Genomic DNA, 23,247 nt, shown 5'->3' with positions numbered 1-23,247 from the left:
GGGGCAGCAGACATCAGCTGCAGGGAACGTATGGAGCTGCCGAGCAGCTCTGGGAGAGCGGCTTTTGGCACCCACAGTCAGTCCTGGCTGCTTTGGAAAGTGTGAGCTAAAGCAGAAGGACTGTATCACCGTGGCGTTGTCTTGTGGCCTTGTTCCTAACAGGGACAGCCCCAGTGCCTCCCTGCGCCTGGTTCCCAGGGAGCTGCGTGCAGGGATCGTTGTGGCCTCTGGGAAAAGCTCTGGGCATTGCCGATGCACCCAGGGCCCCGAGGTGGCAGCCTGCTGGTACCACTGCAGTGTTTGCACCTGAAGGGTAGACAGAGCTTCCCTAGAGAGGGAATAACAGCACAACCCTGAGTGCACCAGAAGATGCCTGAAGTCCAGCTCCTGCTGCCTGTGTCGCAGGAATGCTCAGAGAAAACTGCCTTGAGTGTGAGACCCTCAGGGAGAGCACAGACCTGAGGACATCTAAGGCTACTCTCAAGCAAATCTTTATCTGTTCTCTGAAAGATCTGGCAGAAAATGGCCTAGCCAGGATCAAACTGTGACCAGCAAGCTGGTGCAATGCCTACAGGAGCTACCAAGCCTCTATACAACCCAAGAAAACCATCAGGATTTCATTACCTATGTCCAGACCAAACTTGCACCTATTGCTTTGTCTTGCATAATTCTGAGCTTCTGGGTCCCAGAAGTTTTCTGTAAAGTTCTCGTTCCCAAGGGCACTTCCTAGCTCCTTCACTTACTCTACCAGATGGATAGTTTATCATCTTGCACTTGATCACTTTGCCTCCCTGTCTCCTGCCATCCATCTCCTCATGCTCTGGTTCTGGTTCTCCAGTGCTTCTTCCTTTTGCTGTTTATCCTCCTTCCCTTGTTACTATTAATTCATGACGTTTCTTACACTCACATTTATTACCTTTGAAAGTGGCAGGACTTTATTTATTTATTTATTTATTTTCCTGTAGACACTTGGGCCGCTTTGTTTTGCTAATATCAGTGTATCTTTCCTGGTCTCCTGCTCAGGAGTGGTCTCCAGAGATATCACTGTAAAGAAATGTTTTCCATGAAAAGTGTAACAGAGCACATGGACATTGCCCCGTACTGAGATGTGAGCTTGTCTTCCCTCCCACAGTTCAAAGTTTGAAAGAGCAAAAGTCAGTGTTCTCCCGCTGGTCATCTGCCTTTACTGCCTGCTATCTGCCAGCATAGTGTCACTGATGTCCTGCAGCCCTGACCTGCCTGATTTTCCACTCTCTTCTTGCCAGTTTTCCAGAGGAGAATGAGATCTGAAAAGATCTCCAGCTAATGCTTGAAATGCAAGGAGAGTGCTAGCGATGTGGCAATGCCTTGGAGGGATTAAGGAAGCAGGAATTCTTCGGAGATTGAGGTTAGAGGGAATTAAGAATAGAAAGTACCAGCTGAAAGTGCAGCAGGTTTCTCTGTCTGGTAACAGTCAGGAAAAGAAACATTCCCCAAAATACAATTATTCAAAGCCATGGTTTGCTCATGAACCGAAGATTCCTGTCACCTCTGAGTTCTTCCTATTCTGGATTGAGAACTTCAGGCTTTTCCAGCCTCGCCACACTGCCCTTTTTCTGCCTTTCAGAATTTCCTTCTAAACTCAGAGAGCAGCACAGCATGCTCCCCAAGCGTGTATTAGTGGCAACTGGTAAATCTGTGGCAAAGCTTGAACAAACCTAAATGGTTTTCCTTGACAATGTCCTGTTTGTGGTGCAGTGTCTGCCATCCCCCTTTCTTTTATCGCCCCTGCCCTGGCACTCCATAGTCTGGTCTAAAAATACCACCTGCTCGGCTGCCAAAGCACTTAAATCTCTGTGCATGGTTCTTCTGTTCCTTTCATCTCTTTATTTTTTTTTCCCCTTGATTATTTATCTGTCTTGCATTGATTTTGTATTTCTTTCATATATAAGTTCAAACATCTTGAAAATCACACTGCAGGGTACACTTTCAGCCGCTTGTTTCTTTTCTTTTTACTCTTCTTTTTATTTTCTTTTTAAATTTAGGACTGTTCTTTTCCCCTGAATGACAAAGCAGCACAGGCAGGAATGGGTTTCACGGCTGCCTGCCTGTGCCATGATTCAGCAGGTTGTAAAAGGAAGGAATGTCTTCTTTTTTTGGGAGAGGGTGGGGGAGAATGAAAAAGCTTGTGTGACAGGCGTGTGTGCGACTGAATTTGACTTCCTGGTGCTTGTGTGTTCAGAGCGTTGCATTTTGCTATCCTGCGAGTTACCCAGAAGTTAATAACCTGTTTCAAAAGAGGGACTTGAAAGATGCTTGGTGCAAAACTGGACTTTACCTAGACTGAGGAGGAAGCCTGCTGAATTATATTTCATTATTACTCTTTAGAGTATTCCTCTGTGGTGTTTTTAGTTTCTTATTTAAGCCACTTGGTATCTCACATGCTGCCTGTTGTTTGTGGCCATTTCCCTGCGTGTCTCACTGTATCTTGTGTTTGGTCTCTGAGTGTAGCTCAGTCAACACAGAGGTTTAGGAGCCAGCTTGGTGGCTTTCTGGAAAAAATGTGAGCACTGGATTCCAAACTTCAGTGTAAACAGGGCTTTGCTGATTTCATTTATGCTGAGCCTTATTTCTGAGCGCTGGGCCCCTGCTTGCATTGTCCTAACGCGGTGGAATTTTCTCTGTGGGGAGACTTATATTGCTGACTCACTGCATCAACTCAAAACAGATTTATGTTTACAAAGAAAACCCCTCTTCTTCCCGCCCCTCCTAGCAGCACTGAACGTGGCGTTGCTGTAGAAAACCTCGTACCTGCTGGAGCAGGCTGCAGCCCACAGACCACACAGGGGCTCACTTTAAGCTAGGTAGAGCAGATACAGCCTCCAACATAACTTTTATCACCTGAAGCAGGTCAGGTGGAACTTAAAAGCGGAATTACTGAGAGGGCGGCAGGAGCCTGCACTCATCATAGGGCCTTATTCTTTGCCATCCCACACTGCCCTAAGGGAACAGGTTGCTGCTCAGGTTCAGCCCCTCTGGCGATCCTTTTTGTGGTCCTGCAGCCACCTCCTCCTGCCTTCCCTTCTGTCACCGCAGCAGGGACCGTTACTTCTGCATTCCCCACGCTTCCGTCCTCGTTAGGCCCTATAAAAGTGGAATATTTACAGAACTTCACCCCTTCAGAAACACGTTTATTTTGGAAGCGTGGCATTGCCTAAAGCTCCTGGCGCTACACAACGCCTCCCAGCCCCAGGCTGGGTGGCACCCCCCAAATGCCTGAGTATGGGCTGCATCTCGTGACGTTCATAAATCCTGGTTTTGTCATGTTCCTGATTCCTAGTTTTGTGATGTTCCTGTTTTTGTGCTGTTCCTGATTTTGTGGTGTTCCCAGCTCCTCATTTGGTGACATTCCTAATTCCTAATTTTGTGACGTTCCTAACTCCTAGTTCTGTGGTGATGTTCACTGCAACCCCACGAGAGGTGCTGGATGTACATAACCTCCTAAACGTGTGGAAACCCTTGAAATCCCCTTAAAACGGGCTAAATAAACATGAAGGACACGGGAAAGGCACTTGTGCTGCTTCACACCACGGGGCCCAGGCCCGGGCCTGGGCCTGCACTGGACGAGGACCCCGGGGCCCGGCCCCCCTCAGCCCCCTCAGCTGAGGACCCCTCCCACACCCCAACGGCCTCCCCTCCCTCAGCCAACCGCCGCGCACTTCCTGCAACGCGCCGACCAATAGGCGCGCTCCACGAAGGGCAGCGCCGGAGGGGCAGGCTCCGAGGCGGGGCGAGAGGGTGAGCGGCGGCAGGCTCAACCAATCAAAACGCCGACTCGGCGGCGGGGCGGGAGGGCGGGCGCTGCGCCCACCAATGGGAGAAGAGGAGAGAGGTGGGGCGGGGGGCGGCGCGGGCTGGGCGGCAGATAGGCGGGCGGGCGGCGGCGGCGCTGGGCGCGGGGGGCCACGTGACGGAGGTGAGGGCCGGGGCGGCGTTGGCGGCGCTCGGTGAGTGCCCCCCCACGTGTAACCGGGCGGCTCCGTGACTGGAAATCGGGGGCTGAGGGGGCTGGGACCCGGCTGGGCGCTGAGCCTTGGGCGTGGTGAGCGGCGGGGGGAGGCCCTGCCCCGCGGCGGGTGCCCCCCCCCCAGCCGTGATCACCGGGGAGGGGGCAATGAGGGGAGAGGGGGGGGGCCGGCGGCGGCCTGGGGACACCCCCGGGGTGCTGCGGGAGGGAGGCCGGGCCCCGAGGCCTGTGGCGGTGGGGGCGGCTGGGCCCTGACGGGGGTGCGGGGATGGGGGGGGGGGAACGGGCGGAGCGGGGCTGGGCTCTGTGGGGGGGGGGAGGGGAGCGGAAGGCTCTGGAAGGGGGGAGCGAGGCCCGGGGGGGATGGGGCGGCCAAAACCCGGGGGGGGGGGTGCGAGATGCGGGGCCCGCTGCGGCCTCCCGAGCCCTGGGAGCCTTCGGAGCGCTGTGGGGTCGGGGGCTGAGCTCGGGACGCGTCTCATAACGTGAAAAAAAGCCCCCGAGGCCCAGCCCCGCTGCTCCCCTGTCAGAGCCCGTCGCAAAGAGCAAAGTTTCACGGGCGGTCTCGCGGCCGGGAACTTTCTAGGCTGCAGGAGGAGGAGGAGGAGAAGGGCTGCGGGTGGGCCCGGCCTGAAGGGAAGCGGCCCCGCGTCAGGGTGCTGTGGTCGTGGTAAAGCTCCCAGCTTTCGTGGTGTTGGTGTCATAGGGTGTTAAGCTGTTAATGTAATTAACGCTGCAGCGTTTCTGCAGAGCGTAGTGGAAAGCTCCTTCCTAAATTTGTTTGGGATGCGTTCGGTGTTGCTGAACATCGTCGGGTAAGCGTAGTTAACGTACAGGTTTTATGGGGCATCTCGTCCCCTGTGGTTTGGGGTGTTACTAAAATATTACAAGGAGATAACAGGACTGGAATGATGTATGGGTTAACGTAGTTACAAGTACTGGTTAACAGACAGATTGTGCTGAAGTTATTTCGAGTGCATCAGAGTGACCAGAATATTTACATTAAAAAAATACTATGGAAGGAATACTTCTACAATCCCTGAACCACCTCCCAAGCTGAGTGTAAGATGTTAACTGCTTCCTGGTATCAGCTGCTCTCCTAGGATGGGAAGCCTAATGCTAAGCAGTAAGAAAGCTTTCGGCCTCTGCTAGGTTACCCTTTCATTTGGTGTCGCAGCACTTCCTCCTAAGTCAATGAATAAATCCTTTACTGAGAGTACCCTGTAACTTGTACTTAGCCCTCCCTTTTATTTCCTTTTCTGGCCTTTCATTTTTCTGCCTCTAGCAGTGATCGAAATGGCAGCCTGTTCTTGCAGGAGTCAATTCTGTAGCAAGGCGAACTTGAATTGATTCCTAGGATCTGAAGGATCTTGGGGCACCTCCAGATCTCTCCCCACCTACCATAATTTCCCTTGCAGTCCATCTGTTTTATGGCCAGAAAGCCTTGCAGTTCTCTTTGTCCTCCAAGGACTCCCAGTTCTGCGGGAATCTCTGCTGACAAACGGTACATGGTGTTTCCTCCCTTGCTGTTTGTGCACCGTTGTGCATTATTTTTAGAAACTGGCATATTCGAAATGCTTATTAAAAGCAAGCTTTGCCGTCGCCTTTCACACCTAATCTCTTGCTTGGGTTGTGCTCAGTGCAACCCAAACAGAGGGCTCCTTTTTCTGTGGGACCTTGGGGCTCCATGGGCTTGGCCAGTCCTTTCTAGAAGACTTCCCTCAAGCCTTAAGGAGCAGTGTGTCCTCACCACCCCCTACTTAAAAAAAAAAAAAAAAAAAAATCAGCAAAAAAACCACCCACCCACGCATGTAACTCTGGCCTGTTGTAAGCAAGGCGATGCTGGAAGTTGTCTAACAGCAGAACCGAGCACTTAAGGGAGAAAATAGTGCCTGCACCGTATGAGCTGCTGCATATATACGAGCGTAATTTCATTATATCCCTCTCAGAGCAGCAGTGAGGTAATTTGCTGGCTGCTGAAATTATGGTGCTTGGCCGCGAAGTTGGTGGTTCAGCTTTGCCCCCGAGTGTGGGTTTCCTAAGTCTGCCCAAAGACAGGTCTGTCTGTGGCAGAAACGCACGTGATGCCATGGCGTGGAGCTGATGCCGTGCCTTGCAGCTTCATTTCCTTTATCCTGGGCTGCTTGCTCATTTTGTTTCATGGTGCTTTCACTTGTCCTATAACACCTTCTGCCCTTACGTGCTGGACTGGGGAATTGATGAAGAGTTAAAGCAGCACAGCAGGAGGATTTCCAGCACTCTTAAACCAGCGGCTGGTTCACCGTCGGGCTGTGTGAACGCCTCCCATGGCACAGCAGAGGAGCCAGGACGTGAAGCTGGAGGCATCTTGAGATGGCAAAGAGGAACCTCTTTTTCAGTGCTTCTAACTTTAGGAAACGGGTGTGCTGCTAAGCAAGGAGCCAAGTCTTTGCTCAGAAATGAAAAAAATGTAGTTTGAGGAGGGGAAAAACATGCATCTGCCTCTCTGCCTTCCTCTTCTGGTCTCTTTGCATTTTTTTTGTGTGCTGAGATGAATTTCTTATGCCTCTAAACTCTTGTCATGATTCTTGTCTTGCATGAGGATGTGTTGTGCTTATTTTTACAGCTGTGCTTCCACTGCAAATACCACATGGAAATCCAGTTTTCGGAACAGGGGGCTTTGCTAGTAACCTTTGCTGCTTGTACATGCTCACGCCAGTTTCAGCTGTCAGTTCAGACTGATGAAACAAAAAGCAAGGATGCTCTCCCAGTTAAACTGCTGAGGTGTAGCTGATGACAACTTGCAGGATGCAGGCGGTTTTCCCCCTTCAGTTCTGCAGCAAGTGCCTTGTTTTTGCGAGACGTGTTTAATCTGACTGTTAATTACTTTTAAAAAAAGGAGAAAGCCACTTCAGTCAGCTGTGTATCTGGTAGCAATCGCGATGTGGTTCTGTGTTCTGAAATATGCGGCGCTAAGAGCTGGCTTGAGGAACCACTCAAATAGACGTGTAACCAAGGAGATGATTAAACTGGTTTTGCAGGCTCTGCTTAACCTGTCAGGGAAGAAACTTTCTAAATAGTATGTTCTGGAAGTATGATAGCAAGGCACTTGGATATCCTTTGTGGGGCCCTTCCAGCTGCCTCTCCTTCCCCCTGCGTGTTTGTGGGGATAATCGTCTGCTGTATGGGTCAAGCATTCCCGGTGTCATGCCAATAATCACAAAACTTCAGGTTTTATGCTGCAAAAAAGGGGTTCCAAGTAAGAATAAATCTCTGAAGCTGTGAGTCCTGAAAGCATTGGAACCTGAAGGTGACAGTCACTTAGTCCTGCACTGGGAGTGCTGCTTCTATGGCAAGAAGCTGATCCTGCCTCTTTGTGTCCAGTTGGTTTAGTTCCTACCACTGTAAATATCAAGCTCTGCAGTGCAGCTGTTCCAATGTTCTGGTGTCTGCCCCGTAAATACCAGGGGAAAATGCTTCATTCAGCCTTCTGACAGTCAGGAGTTGGTGAATGGTGCTTAAATGTCCCTTATCCCTTCCCTGGCGTAGAAGCTGGCTGTGGGTAGGCACGCAGACAGAAGTGATTTGTTAGCTCTGACACTCTTGAACACTCTCCCAAGTCAGTGCTTTGCGATATTATGTTGGCACACTGCATTGATGGGAAAACTGCTGCAACGTCTAGAAGACCTCATTTATTTAAAAAAAAAAAAAAAAGTAGATGAAGTTCTAATCGTATTTGACTTGGGACAGTGGCACGGTGAAGGTGAGTTGCACTGCAGTGGAACGGAGACTTCAGAAGCCTGCCTATTCTGAGGCTGGGGGCAGTTGCATGGTGAGAAGTACGCTAACCTTCAGCGATATTACGCAGTGAAACCTACAGAGAGGAAGTTCAGGCAGAGATTCAGAAATAGCTGCTGGTAATCGCTTGGAAACTGGACACTTCTTCAAAGGAGGAATCTGGCCATGATGGTGGCTGTGCTGCTGGAGGTTAGTGTGTTAGGTGGCTGAGCACCTGTACTTCCTAGCAACCCAAAGCTCCACCTAAAACCACCAAAGAATTGTTTTAAGCCTGAGTTTTTATAAAAACTAAGTCTTTTTTTCTCTCCCTTTCTATTGTCCCCTATTTATGAGTAACCCAATTTACTAGGGTCTGATTGCTTGTTGTGTCCCCAGGGATTATGTGTGGCTGAAACCTTCTCATGTAGCAATATGTATGTTACAGACAGATGTAGCTCTTTAAACATCCCAAATGTGTGTTTTGCTTAAATCGCTCTTCTGAGAACATGCTGTCTTTTATTTATTACACTTTATTAATCCCTAACAATACGCAAACTAGAATAAGGAGCTTGCCTTGACAACTGGCAGTTGCTGAAGGTGCTACCAGTCCGTACTGGGGTGTATGAATGAGAGCTTATGTACAATTTGGGAATGATTTAATACGTAGGAGGTGTTCTAAACAGCTTTCTATAGGAATACAAACTTGTGAAAACTGCTTGCCAATGATTATAAAGGAGCAAGGGTACGAAACTGGATTAGCTCCTCTTGGGGCTTGTAGCTTTTGTGAAACAGAAAAGCTTCGTGTGCAATACCAGGCCGTGTGGTTTGCCACTTGCTAAGCAAGAAGTGCTGGTGTTTGCCAAAGGTCACTGCCACTGCCAGAAGCTTCCAGGGTTGTGGTTGGGGTGGGATTGCCCAGGAGGGGTGAATTCGGTGTGGAGATTGGGGGTGGGTGATTGGTGTCGTTCACCAAAACGTCATTGCCCTCGGTGAGGTGACCAGAGAGATGACTTGCATGCTAAATCGCTCATGTCCTTCGCACAGGCTTGGGAGGCGGTATGGAAAAACTGCGTCCCCTTAGAAAGAGGAAGGCATTGGCTTACCTTTAACTTCGCTGTGCTTTTAAGGTGACTTTGCTCGTATCACCCGTAGGAGCAGTGCAGTGATCACTATCCGCATAATGTAACGTGAAAGTGGTTACAGGACTTGGGTAAAATCTTCCTGCATTTAGCTCTGTTAAGAATGAATTTGCTGAGGCTCTGTTAGCAACGTGAGACAAAATCCAACCCTTCCCTTGGAAAGGTGTCCTTGTGCCACCTCGTCTGTAGTCGCTTCGGTCTCAGCACACATCTGGGCTCCAGAGCTTGCTTTTTCAAATGAGGTTTCAGGCTCTTTCTGTTTTTTGCTGTTGGCTGTTGATTTATGCAGAACGTACTGTCTGTGCAGGAGGAATGTGAACTTCCAGTGGCACTGATGTTTGCTGGACAGTTTTTGTTCTTGGTTTTGTGTTGTGGTTCCCAAATTTGTAATATCTATGAGCAGCAATGTGGTCTGCAACTGTTTTCAATTCTGCCTGTACGCTGCCTTAAAGTTAACAACAAACAAAAACACAAGTAGCAGGCTTTGCTTATATGTAGGAACACTTAGTTTTTGTCAGCTGCTCATGCTGTGAGCTGTGTCCTTTGGCCCAGGGCTGTTCTGCTGCAGTTGCGGGGGCTGTGAGCATGTACTGAGCCCGTGGTCCTCAGGGCATCGCTGCTTGGAAACTGGCTGCAGTTGAACGTTGCTGTAGTGGCAAAGTGGACATAACCTCGACAGGTCCTAAAATACAGTTTTGTTGTAATTAAAAAACATCCCCTGTCATTAGAAGCAAGTTAAAGAGTAATCTAAGAATGGTAGATTTGGTATGCAGTGGTGTTTTGGTGTACTGGGTAGTGCTGATAAGCTTTTAAGACTAAATGCTTTCAGTTGCCTAAACATGCTTTGGAAAGTTTAAAAAAAAAAAAAGTTTTCTAGCATGAACTTCTGCCCCTACAGGCCTTAATAACTCCATTTGAGTTATGTTTGTAAATCTGTGGGGCTATAGCCTGCGGCAGGAATGTAGGAGAAGAAGAGGATGTTTAGTTTTATAATGACTTTCAAAAAAAAAGAATTAGGCTTAGCTAAAACCTTGACTTTGGAAGTAAAATCTGGAATGTAATTCAGGGAGCAGACTGCTTTCCTGGTTGCTGTGTGGGTAAAACTACAAGCAGTATGGAAGGAGCGTTGCTTTCTGTATCAGCATAAAGGTGCAGTGATCAAGTAATATTTTTAGCAGGAAAGTCAAACTGAAATTCATTTTACTTAAACTTTTTGAGCTACAGATTGTTGAGGTCCACTGTGTTTTTGGTAGCGTAATATGCTGGGCACATAATTTATTAATTGGTGTGATAGTTTAATTCTGTGAAGTCTCTGTATTAGATTTCTTTTGGTTGTTCTGTTAAGTTAGAGATCGAATTAACTGTCCATTGAACAGCAACAATTTTTCTGCTGGGTCTGCCTCAGTGTCCAGCTGCTTACAGACATCTGCCGGTAATATCAATGGCTGCTGGCAGGAATTCCAGGATAAAGCATGGGGAAGGCGACCGATGAATGAAAGTGCCAGTGTTCTGCATGTGAAAGGAAGAAAAATATTGAACAGGAGATAGAAGATTGATTGTTCCAGGGATGCTTGAAAGAGGTAGCTAATTGTACTTCAACTCATGAACTCGATGGAAATGCCCATTTCAGCATGAAGCACGTAGAGCTCTTCACAAGCAGAAACAAGCTTTCTGTTCAGGTTTTTGTAGGGGTGCGAGTTGGGGTGTTGTGGACTTGGGTATGTGCAGTTCTGCTCATGGGCTGGCAGTGGAGGAGCAGCACTGACACTTCTGCACCGGGATATGCAGAACTTGTCCATGGGCTCCTCTGGTCTGTTAGCATCTGCTTTGTAGTGAATACTTCACCATTTTCTTGTATTCCTCTTCTTGAGCTGTCTTAACTAGCCAGCCAGGATAAATAGGGAAGCTGAGAAGGTAAGTTTGTACCCGTCCTTCAGTGGTGTGGCAAGACACTTCACCTGTTGTCCTCGAAGCTTGGTTTTGAACCGCGAGTTGGTGCCTTGCTCCATGTGCAGTGCTGGCCTGACTTCTTCCCTTATTCAGATCATGGAGCTGAAATGGTTACTGTACGTGGCCCTGCTAGCCCTTGGGGCTCTTGCCGTCCAGGCGCATGATATGGATGATGACAATGACGGTGATGACGTAGTTGATATTGAGGATGATTTGGATGATGGCATTGAGGAGGTAGAAGAGTCAAAGCCTGGAACTAGCAGTCCTCCTCCAGCTCCAAAGGTTTGGCATGGAACTTCTTTAAAATTCAATTACTGCTTGTGCTGTAGCTACTGTGAATCTGATCCGAGTTCTCTTTGCTTTGCTTTGCTTAATGTGTTGTGATGTTTTTCAAGGTGTTAGCTGGGAGTAAGGTTTGGAATTAAGCTTAGCTATTCCCTTTCTTTCTCATCTGACCCTGTCTTCCTTGAAGACTTATATCAGTATTTCAAATCTGAAGTGTAAGTATCAGGCATTAATGCTTCCAGCTAAATATATACTTCAGTTTTAGCTGCAGAGAAGAGCACAATGGCTTGGCAGAAGCAGCAGTATTTACATAACTTCTGTACTTCTGCTGCCAGAGTGTTCCAGGTAATGTGCTGAAGTGTAGACTGGGAACGCGAGCTGTATGTACCTGTTCTTCTTTAAGGTAGAGAATGTGCCTTGAAAGGTGTGTAAATCCCCTTTTTCTCTCCCGTAGGTTACCTACAGGGCTCCAGTCCCAACTGGCGAGGTGTATTTTGTAGAGTCCTTTGATAAAGGAACTCTGGATGGGTAAGTATGATCTGAGGGATGATTGAACATAATAAATCAAAATTTTCTGTGAAAGGGAACAAAACTTTCTAGATTCTGTTACTCAATCACATTATCAGGCAGTGGTTAGGGAGGGTTACAGCAGTGACTATATGATGCTGGTTTTTAGTACTGAAGCAAACTAATATATTCTTAGGTACTAATAATGGGGGGAGATGAGCCATATATTGTGGAATCTTTTAATGCTTTTCATCTGACTTTCTGTAGCTCAGGTAATGTGAGGATAGTGAGGTTCTACAGCTTTTCATAGTAAGAATTTATGAAGAACATGATGCTGAGGCAGTGATCCTACTTCACAGTGGGGTGGGAAATAGAAAATGCAGAAAATTTTGGACGCTTGGGGATAGAATTCATGAGGGGATCAAGACACTGGGATGCTTTAAGAGCAGGCATTTTAGTGTGTGGTGAAAAAGGATGGGTTTCTGACCGTTGGATGTTTGTCTTGTAGATGGATCCTTTCCAAAGCCAAGAAAGATGATACAGATGATGAAATTTCCAAATATGATGGTGAGTCCTACCCAGTTTTTTTGACTGCTAGATGTTTCTGATGTCCTTTGTCATATGTAAAGAAGAGGTGCAAGTCTGTTTCCTGATTGCTTGCTGAAATTATTTTCACTGAAGAAAATGGGGGAGTATTTGTGTACGTGGTTAACAACATGAAGTGTGGTTCTGCTGCAGATGAAAGATTCAAACAAAAGCTGCTTTGAGGTTTTAAAGTTTTTAGTGAAGATGTTAAACTAATAACCTGAGGAGGCGAAGTGCTGATTTTCTTGCTTGGAATTAGGCTAAGTGAAGATTGTATCAAATGAGTTTTGATAATGTTTGGATAATTTCCCTCCAGGTAAATGGGAAGTCCAAGACATGAAGGACACCAAGCTTCCAGGAGACAAAGGGCTTGTACTGGTAACCCGAGCCAAACATCATGCAATTTCATCCAAACTTTCAAAGCCTTTTGTATTTGATACCAAGCCCCTTATTATACAGTAAGTAAAAGATAACTCGGTGTTCTGTTATTTCAAGGGTGACGTGATAGCAGGCTGAGGTTTATTTTGTAACAGAGCTCTTGTTGACTGGGAGTCTAAATGACACAAGATATAATAACCTATTATACTACTTGTGTAAGAGTGTAAAACAGTAATTTAGATTCCTAAAGTGTAGAAATTATGAACTGATGGCTCCCTCTGAAGCCTGTGAAGGAAGGTAGTCTCTGACAACTACACTTGGTAACCAGTCTGTCGACTTCATTTAATTCATTGTGTTAACAAGGACATAAACAGATTTTTGTACTGTTAATCGTAGAAGTCCATGTCTTTTTTGGACAAGACCTCATCTATATGCAAGTCAATGTGCTTATTCAGTAAACTCTCATTTCAAAGGTGGGCAGTGTAGTAGAGGTGCACTTGTTGCCTCCTTCCTTTGTTTTAGTTCATCGGTCGTGGAGGATGAATAGCTTGTTCAGCCCTATTGGGCCATGAGTGATGTAGAAGAATCTACTTGCTGCATACGTGTTAGACTAGCAAGCAGGGGAAAAAAAACTTCCAGTGGCAACAATTGAGTTGTGGGTATTACTTTATCAGTTGTAAACTGAGTAAGCCAATTCGTATTTGTACAAGGTAATGAGTTGGTCACTTTGCTTTGCATTACTGCTTAGTTTTTGGCTCAAAATACAAGGCTAAAAATAAAATAAAGTGGTCACCCACTCCAGCTGCTGGCACTGAGAGAGGATCAAGCATACTTAGCCTATTCCTGACAGACATGTTTTGCCTTTTTCAGACTCCTTGGCATCTCTAAATATACCGTTGTATGCTTATAACCCTAAAGGGCATCTTCCTAGGACCCAACTGTTCTCCCTTTGGTCATCTTGCAAATTGAGTTGTCTGCTGTAGCGGTTGTGGGGAAAAATGGTTTGCTTTAATCTCTGTTGCAGTCTCTTACATACTGAAAAGCCTTTTCTCTCTACTTCTAGATCATAATCTTTTAGACCAGCACTCAATTTCTTTAATCCTTTGTTAGGTTAAACCTTCTAAATCCTTGATTCTTCTCGTTTTGCAGGCCCTTATGAATATCTGCTTAGTCCTTAGAGCAGAGCTTGTGTTTTTAATGTTCACTTGACTCTTGATTTAAAACAAACAACAGAAGTCTTACTCTGAATTTGTACTTGAAAGTTGCAATCATGTATTGTGGAAGTAAGTTTTCCTTGTGTATAACATGCTCTCAACTTCTTTGTCCAAAATTAAAAATAGGTATGAAGTAAACTTCCAAAATGGAATAGAGTGCGGTGGGGCCTACGTGAAGTTGCTTTCAAAGACCCCTGAGCTTAACCTGGTGAGTGATGCTGATACTCTGAGCATTAGCCATGAAATAACGCTTGCTTTATTTTGCTGTTTCCTAGAGAAACCTTTTCAGTAAATTTAGTGGGGCATAGTTTGGGCTTGATCTCCAGAGTACTTTGTACTCAGTTTCCCACTATTTTCAGTTGGAGATGAGGCCAGAATATTTCAGTATTTCTCTTCAGTAACAACTCCAGAGTTTTCCCATAGCTGAGCAGTTCTACTACTTGGAAGTCTACAGTACTTCAGATTTCCCTAGGTTCTAGAACTGAAGAGGTCCCTTACCAGAGTAGCCAGTGTAGAGACCTTCTTGGAAGCCACTGTCCAGAAGGAAGATTGTTTTATCTTCTAAAACACTCATGCAAGTAAAAACATACCTGGCATTTATTGCTGTGCCTTTGAACACTCTTGTCAGTTACTGGATATACTTATATATATATATCTACATATATATATGTGTGTGTGTGTGTGTGTAGATATATATATATCTGAGGTTGGACTAGGTACAGGCTTGTATATTCAGAAGCACACAGTAGTTGTATAGAAGAATTTGCTTCGTTTGCTTCATAAAAGGCCCTTGAATGCATTCTATTAAAAGTGCCCTCAATAGAAGAGACAATGCTGCGTCCTTTAAAAATTAAGAGTCACTTCCTCTCCTCCCAGTAATATAGTTGCTTTGAGTGTTTTAGCCTGTTCAGACAAAGCTTTGCTGCTGGGTCAGTGTGTATATATATATAGGCTTGTATAAACTATGGATTTTCCTGGACTTCATGGGAAGTACCTTTTAAGTCTTATCACCCATCCTTTTCCTTTTGTTCTGCATTCTCATTAAAGCTTTATTAGTAATACAGATTCCAAACTTAAAGCTGTCTAGCCAGTTTCATATGTGCATTGAATCTCAAGATAACATTATCCAAAACAAATAGACTTGCAGTGTGCAAAGGTGAGATTATTATATTCAGTTAAGTCTTAAATTGAAACAATATACAAGCTTAGAAGTATATAAGCTAAATACAACTTGGCCTCACTTCTGTTGTTGCTTATCCCTTTGTATGGAAGAAACTCAGTGCACTAACTATTAATTCATTATTGACAGTACCTGATATGTGTGTGTTAATAACTTTAAAAAATAATTTTTGCAGCGTAGAGATGTTTAAAAATACATACATATATATGGTTGTCACAACTTAATGAATTACTTATCTTGTTGATAACACTTGAATAGCTATTGTTTTCCCTCTGAAGTAGAGGGAAGGTGCAAAATGAAGAAGTTAGGCTAATTCTGGTCTTCTCTCTAGAAAATTCTGGTCTTCTCTCTAGCAGCTTGTAGTTGTGATGCAAGTTTTAGTCTAGCTACTATCACTGTCTTGATATCCAAGCTGCAGATCAATGTCTAATGATTCAGGAGGTATTATGGTGGGCAGTGGTTGAAGTTGTATCTCAAAATAATATCACTGTTCTTGCATTTCTTCTAAAGGATCAGTTCCATGACAAAACTCCATATACAATCATGTTTGGCCCTGACAAATGTGGAGAGGACTATAAATTGCACTTCATCTTCCGACACAAAAACCCGAAGACTGGCAAATATGAGGAGAAGCATGCGAAGCGTCCAGATGCAGACTTAAAGACCTACTTCACCGATAAGAAGACGCACCTTTATACTCTGGGTATGGTGTCTGTTAACTATGCATGTTAATAACTACTACTGTGTTTTCTGAATCAAAAACTCAAAGTAAACCAGATGAACAAACAAATCTTTGTATCAGCATACAGCTTGAGAGCTCTGAATGCTAAAACTAGTCTTACTGTATAAAGGCTTGCTTCTTCCTTGCAAGAAGTTCTGATTCATGTAGGAAGTCATGAGACCTTGAACTTAATAGTTAAAGAAGAACTGAATTTCAGAACAGTTACGAGTAATGTGATATGCCAAGTGTATCCAAAATTATTAGCAACATCTATATAATGTTTGAATGCTGCCCTCTAGTAATTTGGGATATTAATAAACTTTAGATGTAGAGGAGAGATTAAATTACTGCCACTTCCAACAGACTTGCATTCTTTGGGAACAGTGGCTTTAGTACATAACTTTTAAAGTCAGTTTTCTGTAGCATTTAATTTTAGTTGATTAGTTCTGCACTTAGATTTGGACAGCACAGTTCTAGGTGCAGAGGGAGGGGGCAAGGATATGGTGGTGGTCTTCCCACTTCTTTCACAGTACCAGACAAAATCAGTGGTTCCTGCAGTACAGTGTTTGGCATTAGCTATGCCTAAAAGTATCTAATGGGAGTACTCAAGCATCTCAGTGTGTTCCATTACAAAGGTAGCAACGAATAAAGAAATTCAAACCCTGTGAGTCAGCAGTGGGATTATGAATGGGGGTCTTACTCTTGAATAGGATGTGAATAAATACTATTCCTATTGCTAAAGCACTATTCAATAAATCTTAGTTTAACAAGGTGAGATGTTACATCAGCACTAAGTACACTTAGACTTCATGGGAAAGGTTTTTACCGAGTCTTAAAAACAATTGTTAGGTAGATGATAGCTTGGATTGCTCAAGTTTGAATTGTGCAGGTTACAGTGGGGATGAGTGATACCATACAAAACATGCTTCACAAAGTATGTGCAGTGGCTGCATTGACTTTTTTTTCCTTCCAGTCTTGAATCCTGATAATAGTTTTGAAATACTGGTTGATCAAACGGTTGTCAACAGTGGGAACTTGCTAAATGATATGTCTCCTCCTGTGAATCCACCCCGAGAGATTGAGGACCCGAATGACCAGAAGCCTGAGGACTGGGATGAGAGGCCCAAAATCCCAGATCCAGATGCTGTTAAACCAGATGACTGGTAAGATGTTAGAGGGGTACTTGAACCTGTGTTTTGTGAACCATAGACTTGAGTTTGAGCTTGTATGCATATTTGCAGTGGCTGCTAGGGCAAGGGATTTACTGCAATGTGCCCTTTCTAGATTGGCTTTAAAAATGAGTATGATCTTAGGTGAAGTTAGGACTGTGCTGTGAGGCACTGTATATAGGTAACAGGCTGCAAGGCAACTTTATTCTTAAAACGTGATGTTGCTGGCTGGTAATCTAGATCAGTGGGCATGTTCAGACTCTGTAGAATCATGTCTTGGGGTTGAGAACTTGTTGCATATTGTGTATTAATATACTGACTGACTTCCTCAAGGGATGAGGATGCTCCTGCAAAAATACCTGATGAAAATGCTGTGAAACCAGAGGGCTGGCTGGATGATGAGCCAGAATATGTAGCAGACCCTGATGCTGAGAAGCCTGAAGATTGGTAAGTTTACTGCCTGTTGCAAATGACATCAATAATTTCATGGCTTTGGCACTGGTTTTAGCAAGTATAAGAATAGCCAGTTCATTGTTGTTCACTATCAAAGTTGCTGTCAATTCAAGCTATCTTGCTTCAAAAGCAGAAGGCAGAGCTGGTCTTAGTAGGTATCTTGTGTTCTTGTGTTCACCTGTGTACTTGTCAACTGTTCTTTCCTATGACTGTAACCTGAATAGGTCGGGGATGTTCATCTTGTAGTTGTGTACTGCAGTGGGAGGGGGTTGTGCTCAGGGGCTGGCTTTTTGTGAGCTGCTGTGCTTTCAAGCTGCTTCCTGAATTACCTCTCCCTTCTGCAGTATCTTTTTCAGACCTATGCTATCATGAGTTTCAGTATTTACATCTTCTAGTAGGAATCTTAATATTCCTGGGAATCAGACATGCTATAAGCTTGTAAAAACAAGGGGCAGACTTCAAAACTGAGTTGCTGTTACAGGGATGAGGATATGGATGGTGAATGGGAGGCACCTCAGATTGCAAATCCTAAGTGTGAGTCAGCTCCTGGCTGTGGTACCTGGCAGCGACCAATGATTGACAATCCAAACTACAAAGGCAAATGGAAGCCTCCTATGATTGATAACGTGAACTATCAGGTTGGTTTCTTCATTTTTGTAAACTTCTGGCCAGTGCAGGATTTCCCTTCCAAAAATCAGAATGATCTACATTTAGCAGATGTAATTAAGAATAAAAATACTGTCATGGTCTTACTGTGTTTCAAGTGGACAGTTTCAAAGTGTTTTGTTTAACCTGGCTTCACTCTTTTGTAGAACAAATAAAAATTGGTTCCCAGAACCTGAAGAGCCACATATATAAACACTGTAATTGAGTGCAATTACCTTAAAGGAGGTTGTAGTGAGGTAGAGACTGTATTCTTCTGCCAAGCACTAAGTGATAAAATGAGGGGAAATGGCCTCAGTTTGTACTGGGGAAGTTTAAGTTGGCTATTGGGAGAGATTACTGAAAGGGTTGTGCAGCATTGGCATAGGCTGCCCAGAGAAGTGGTTGAGTCACCATCCCTGGAGGTCTTCAAGAAAAGGTTAGATGTAGAACTTAGTAGCATGGTTTTGTGGTGGACTTCTCAGTACCAGGTTAAAGGTTGGACTAGATTATCTTAGTTGTTGTTTTTTTTTTTTTTTCCTCAACATGAATGATTCTGAGATTCTTTGCATTGGTCTTTTTGGCTGAAATGGGCTGAAAAATAAAATTCAACCTCTGTGCTAGTAGGTAAGGCTTGAATGTGTTGTCTTTCCTAGGGCATTTGGAAACCCAGGAAGATCCCAAACCCAGATTTCTTTGAAGACCTGGAGCCTTTCAAGATGACTCCCTTCAGTGCTGTGGGACTTGAGCTATGGTCAATGACTTCTGACATCTTTTTTGACAACTTTATCATCTGTACTGAAAGAGCTGTGGCTGATGATTGGGCTAATGATGGATGGGGACTGAAAAAGGCAGCTGATGGTGCTGCGGAGGTGAGAAACAAAGGCTTAATTGTGTGCTTCCTACTGGAACGGTAGGAGCACTGCTGCTATTCTCGTCTAGTCTTTATCAATATATACTTACGTGTACCGAGGCTGTGGATTGATAATCCTTGTTAGAATCTCAAAACCTTAATTTGTAATTACAGCATGTAATAGTTGCTATAAATGGCAGTAAGTATTTACTGCTCTTCTGAGGTTCTTGCTCTGACAGCTGTGCTGTTAATTGTAGACTAGTTCTTAATTTGTAAACCATGGAAGAAGTACTGGCGCAGGCTAGCTTTAGTTCTTTTAGGTATTAAATATGTTCAATGTTGCAGAAAGTCTTTGAAAATTCTGTAGTTCAAATTTAACTGTTGTAATTTGAGTTTTAATGGTTCACTTTATCTTCTAGCCTGGTGTTGTGGGCCAGATGATGGCAGCAGCTGAAGAGCGTCCCTGGCTTTGGGTAGTGTACATCCTCACTGTGGCTTTGCCAGTGTTCCTTGTTGTCCTTTTCTGCTGTTCTGGGAAGGTATGCGTTTCCTCTGATAAATACACTGAATCTTTTTAAAAATTCTACTTAATGTGCCTTAGCTTCACAAATAACTGGTTGGTTCTGGCAATTTTTTTTAGAAGCAGCCAAGTGCTGCAGAATACAAAAAGACTGATGCTCCCCAGCCTGATGTGATGAGCGAGGAGAAAGAAGAAGAAAAGGACAAAGGAGACAAAGAAGAGGAGGAGGAGGAGGAAACAAATGAGGAGAAGCTAGGTAGGCAAACTTAGATAATCTTGACATGTGAAATTCTATCTGAAAGAATAAAAAGATTGGCAGACCTTGTATCAAGTCATTGGTGAATTGAAGGTGGCAAAGTCTTAATGACAAGGGAATGAATGAGGGTTTTTTTAATTTCTCTTAGAAGAGAAGCAAAAAAGTGATGCTGATATAGGAAGTGCTAGTCAAGAGGAAGAGGAGGAAGAAGATGAGGAAGAGGACAGGAAACCTGCATCAGAGGTATGAGAGCACTTAATTTTTGAGGGAAGCATTGTGGATTTTTTGTTGGTATAGAACAAGCCTTACTAATGTGTTAACATCTAAACTTTTCCACTGTTAGAGCTCCAGAGAACTTAATTGCTGTGCAGAATAGGAATTGTTGTGGCCAACCTCAGCAAAGCAGGAAACCTTGCTAAAGGCACTTGCTGTAGACCCTGCATTGTGAGAGGAGTAGGACTGTGTGGAATGCATCTTCTTGAAGCAAAAGGTTTATTCAGCTTTGTGTGCAGTCAGGATGTGACCTTTTAAGTGCTCCACATTGACATAATGGCTAACTTAAAAAATAAAATGGGTGGAGTGTTGCTTGAAGTTAAATAGATGCTCACAGCAGCAGAATCTGTTAAATATTCTCAGCAAATATTTATGTGTGCACCATGAAAATAAGAATTTGTCTACCATGTATGTAAAGGAAGGGGTAGTAACTGCAGTTGGTCCTTCAGAAAATGAAACTGCAACGTAGAGCTGAGAGTTTTTTAGTAGGCTTGCTCAAAAAGGCTTTCAGGAGTAAATTTAGATTAGATTTCCTTGATGTTTCTACGACTTTCTTACAGGAGGAAGAAACTGTGAATAGATCACCCAGAAACAGAAAGCCAAGGAAAGATTGAAAAAAAATCATAAAAACTTGATCTGTGATTTTTTTTTTTTCAAAACATGGTTCTGGGAGAGGACCTTGGACACCTTACATTGAAACTTGGACAAACCTCAAGATTTCACCATCCACAGGTTCCAGTCACACTATCCAATGTAACGGAGTGTCTAGCAGTAAAATATTTGCAATCATCTGTTTTAAAGAACATCATTCCTGTAGAAAGAATGCAGTTAATATAATGGGCTGTGGATTTTGGAATGTAACATAACTAACCTTTTTGTTTTTGGTTTTAAATATTCTTTTCTGTTTTTAAGTAGATTGGTAGAACTTTACCAGTCTCAAACCTTGGTTTAATTTAATATATTAATTAGTGAGGAATAACAATGAATCTTGAAAGTGCTAGATGATAAAAATGCAGTTTTATAACTAGTTTTTTTTACAAACATGTAAATTCCTAAATGCACCAATGTCTTTATATATATATATATCCCTTAAAATTTAATAATTGTTTAAAGAAAAGCTATCAACATATTTGACAATACCTCTTCCCACAAAGGAAAAAAAACAAAACGGGAAGGGGGTTGTGTGGGGAAACCAGTAACTAAACTCTCCAATCAGCTCTGTTCTTCTGGGGGTCATGGTGGGGTGGGGGAAGAGGAATGGGTGGAAGGAAGGAATTAGTTGGTCTCTGGAATATGCACTCTGTGCATGGCTAAAGCCCGGTTAAGTGTTGATAAATGATCTAGGATTCAGAGTGAATTGTCCTAATGTGGCATTTAATCCTGCAGACCTTGCAGATAATAGTTCTTGCTAGTTCTTGAACTCTTTTCGTAAAGCTAATGTGTCGTTGGGGTGGGCTGGGGTTAGACTACTTTCCCCTTTCCCCTCTGTTCACCCACTGATGCTTTCCTTTCTCTCTGACTGTACAGCTTTTTTCCTGAGTGCAGCTTTGCCTCAATTGCTGGAAGTGCTTCATGTTCAGCTCATTGTCAAAACTCTTTATTTTTATAGCTAGGCCTACTCCAGGGTCCAAACACTGGATAGGACAGTGTCCCATATCCTCTCACTGTTATCACCATATGTCTATTCCTGTAGGAATGGGGGAGGTGGTCAGGTAGACAAGATGAACCGAATATTTCGTAAGGAAAAACAAAACAAATAATAAAAAAAAAAAAAACACAAAATAACCAACATGTCAGTATTTGTAGGTGGGGAAGGAGCATGTGGAATATCTTAAGTGGTATGTGAAACTGTTTAAGTCTTTTATCTGCTCTTCATGTAACAAATGCATCCTAAATTATATTGTGAATGTTAGGGAGTTCCAATTCCAGCTGAATAAATTTTTTTAAAGTGTTGAGTCTACCATATTATACTGTTTCAAACACTTGTGGAATGCCGGTGATCACTACAAGAGCATACCTCTGAGGGTGAAATCTATGTAACTTCATTACACTGTACCAAATATGTTGGAGTTCGGATGTCTATATAGATAAGCTTTTCTTTTTGTTTAGAGTGAAATTAAATGTCCTGAAATTACTCTTCTTGCACTGAATTTAAACACTCCAGTGTTGTTTGGTCATAGGTATAGTACGGGGAGTAATTCCCAGGGGCTGGGGAGGGATGGGTGTTCCAATTACCTTGCAAACAATCTAACCAATTACTAAAAGCCTCAGTTTTATTTTTTTATTTTTTTGGAGAAACATCTTTTGCTGCCTGTCCTTATGTTGTATCCCTTGGTTGTTGTGTTTGAAATAGTAGTGACCACAAATGCATAGCAGGATTTCTTGATCTTTCTGCAGCGTGCAAATAAACTATTGTAAGCAAGATATTGGAAGTAATTTCAGACTTCTGTTGGGAGCTATTGCATGTTTAGAATGCCTTTGCCTGTTGAACACCTGGTAACTGCTGCTCCTTCCTGCCAAAATAGCTTATACTCTGACATGGAAGATGTCATAGCTTAAGCATTGCTATTAGCTTGTTCTCAGGACTGTATTTTTATCAAGGAGCAGCTGCTATTTATGACTCAGTCCTTTGAGATGAAGTATATGTAAATGGTTTCAATTCAGCTAACATCTTGGGCACAATGTAAATCTATTAATCCAATGTTTTTTATCTTAATATGCAAATTGCCTTAAATTCCTGAACACTTCATGTGCATACATGTTCTTTCCAAGCATCAAAAAGGAACTTAAGATCAGCTATCAGCTTCTAACTAGCACTATATTAAGGTGAAATGTAAATCTACATTTGCTTCTGCTAAATCTCCTTAAGAGGTCTCCTGTCTGCATGTTATGGCTTTTTTTTTTTTTTGATACCATAGTGTATGCTTAAATAATCACTACAATAAATTATGACTTTCCAAAACGGATAGACAACTCAAAAGTTACTTCTTATCTTGCTTTCTCACTTGGGTGGCTCAGTTTAACTTCAGAATTGCTTTTAAAGCCTTGAAGGAAAAAAATTGCTGTCTGTTTATCCTGACTTAAAAAAATGCAAGTACAGCTGTGTTCTCCTAGTAGTGTAGCTCTGCCTGGTGGTGAAATGTCAACTAGGATTGAAATTGGTTCAAGTATGTGAAAGTACACCTGGGTTGGGTGTCTGTGAGCAGCCTCAGTGAGAGATGCCAATTTAAGGGGGGGTGAAGGAGGGTGATGTGAGGTGCTTCAGCTAAATGGGGGGGGCTGGAAGAGTAGAAAAGGCTGAAGTTTGTTTCTCTTTTCTCCTAGCAGTTGATCAGGCTGCAGGTAACCTGCTGTAGAAGT

At 43.7% G+C, this 23,247-nt stretch overlaps 1 protein-coding gene across 2 annotated transcripts; it reads left to right on the top strand.

Moving 5' to 3' along the window:
- The first annotated feature begins 3,909 nt into the window (after positions 1-3,909).
- On the top strand, positions 3,910-21,838 carry CANX (calnexin). Of its 2 annotated transcripts, none has more exons than XM_082771609.1 (15): positions 3,910-3,955; positions 10,945-11,133; positions 11,591-11,664; positions 12,152-12,210; positions 12,545-12,686; positions 13,947-14,028; positions 15,511-15,703; positions 16,695-16,884; positions 17,224-17,337; positions 17,825-17,981; positions 18,642-18,857; positions 19,258-19,377; positions 19,479-19,614; positions 19,763-19,857; positions 20,448-21,838. In XM_082771609.1, exons 2-15 carry the CDS (start codon positions 10,948-10,950, stop codon positions 20,499-20,501), a joined length of 1,818 nt encoding a protein of 605 aa, XP_082627735.1. In that variant the 5' UTR covers positions 3,910-3,955; positions 10,945-10,947; the 3' UTR covers positions 20,502-21,838. The 2 variants fall into 2 exon arrangements, with proteins under 2 accessions (XP_082627735.1, XP_082627734.1); XM_082771608.1 differs by having other exon boundaries at positions 3,910-3,986.
- The last annotated feature ends 1,409 nt before the right edge of the window (positions 21,839-23,247 follow it).

The sequence above is a fragment of the Aythya marila genome (assembly GCF_965140915.1).
Source record: "Aythya marila genome assembly, chromosome: 14".
NCBI classification, from domain to species: Eukaryota; Metazoa; Chordata; class Aves; order Anseriformes; family Anatidae; genus Aythya; species Aythya marila.
The sequence above is the reverse complement of the archived record's forward strand: the minus strand, read 5'-3'. Positions and strand labels throughout refer to the sequence as shown.

What these genes read in the sequence shown, in the direction of transcription:
- CANX (XM_082771609.1), top strand. Translation starts at nt 10,948, where the DNA reads ATGGAGCTGAAATGGTTACTGTACGTGGCCCTGCTAGCCCTTGGGGCT. An exon ending in TTGATAACGTGAACTATCAG is followed by an intron (nt 17,982 to 18,641) that starts GTTGGTTTCTTC and finishes TGTCTTTCCTAG; the next exon opens with GGCATTTGGAAACCCAGGAA. An exon ending in AACAAATGAGGAGAAGCTAG is followed by an intron (nt 19,615 to 19,762) that starts GTAGGCAAACTT and finishes AATTTCTCTTAG; the next exon opens with AAGAGAAGCAAAAAAGTGAT.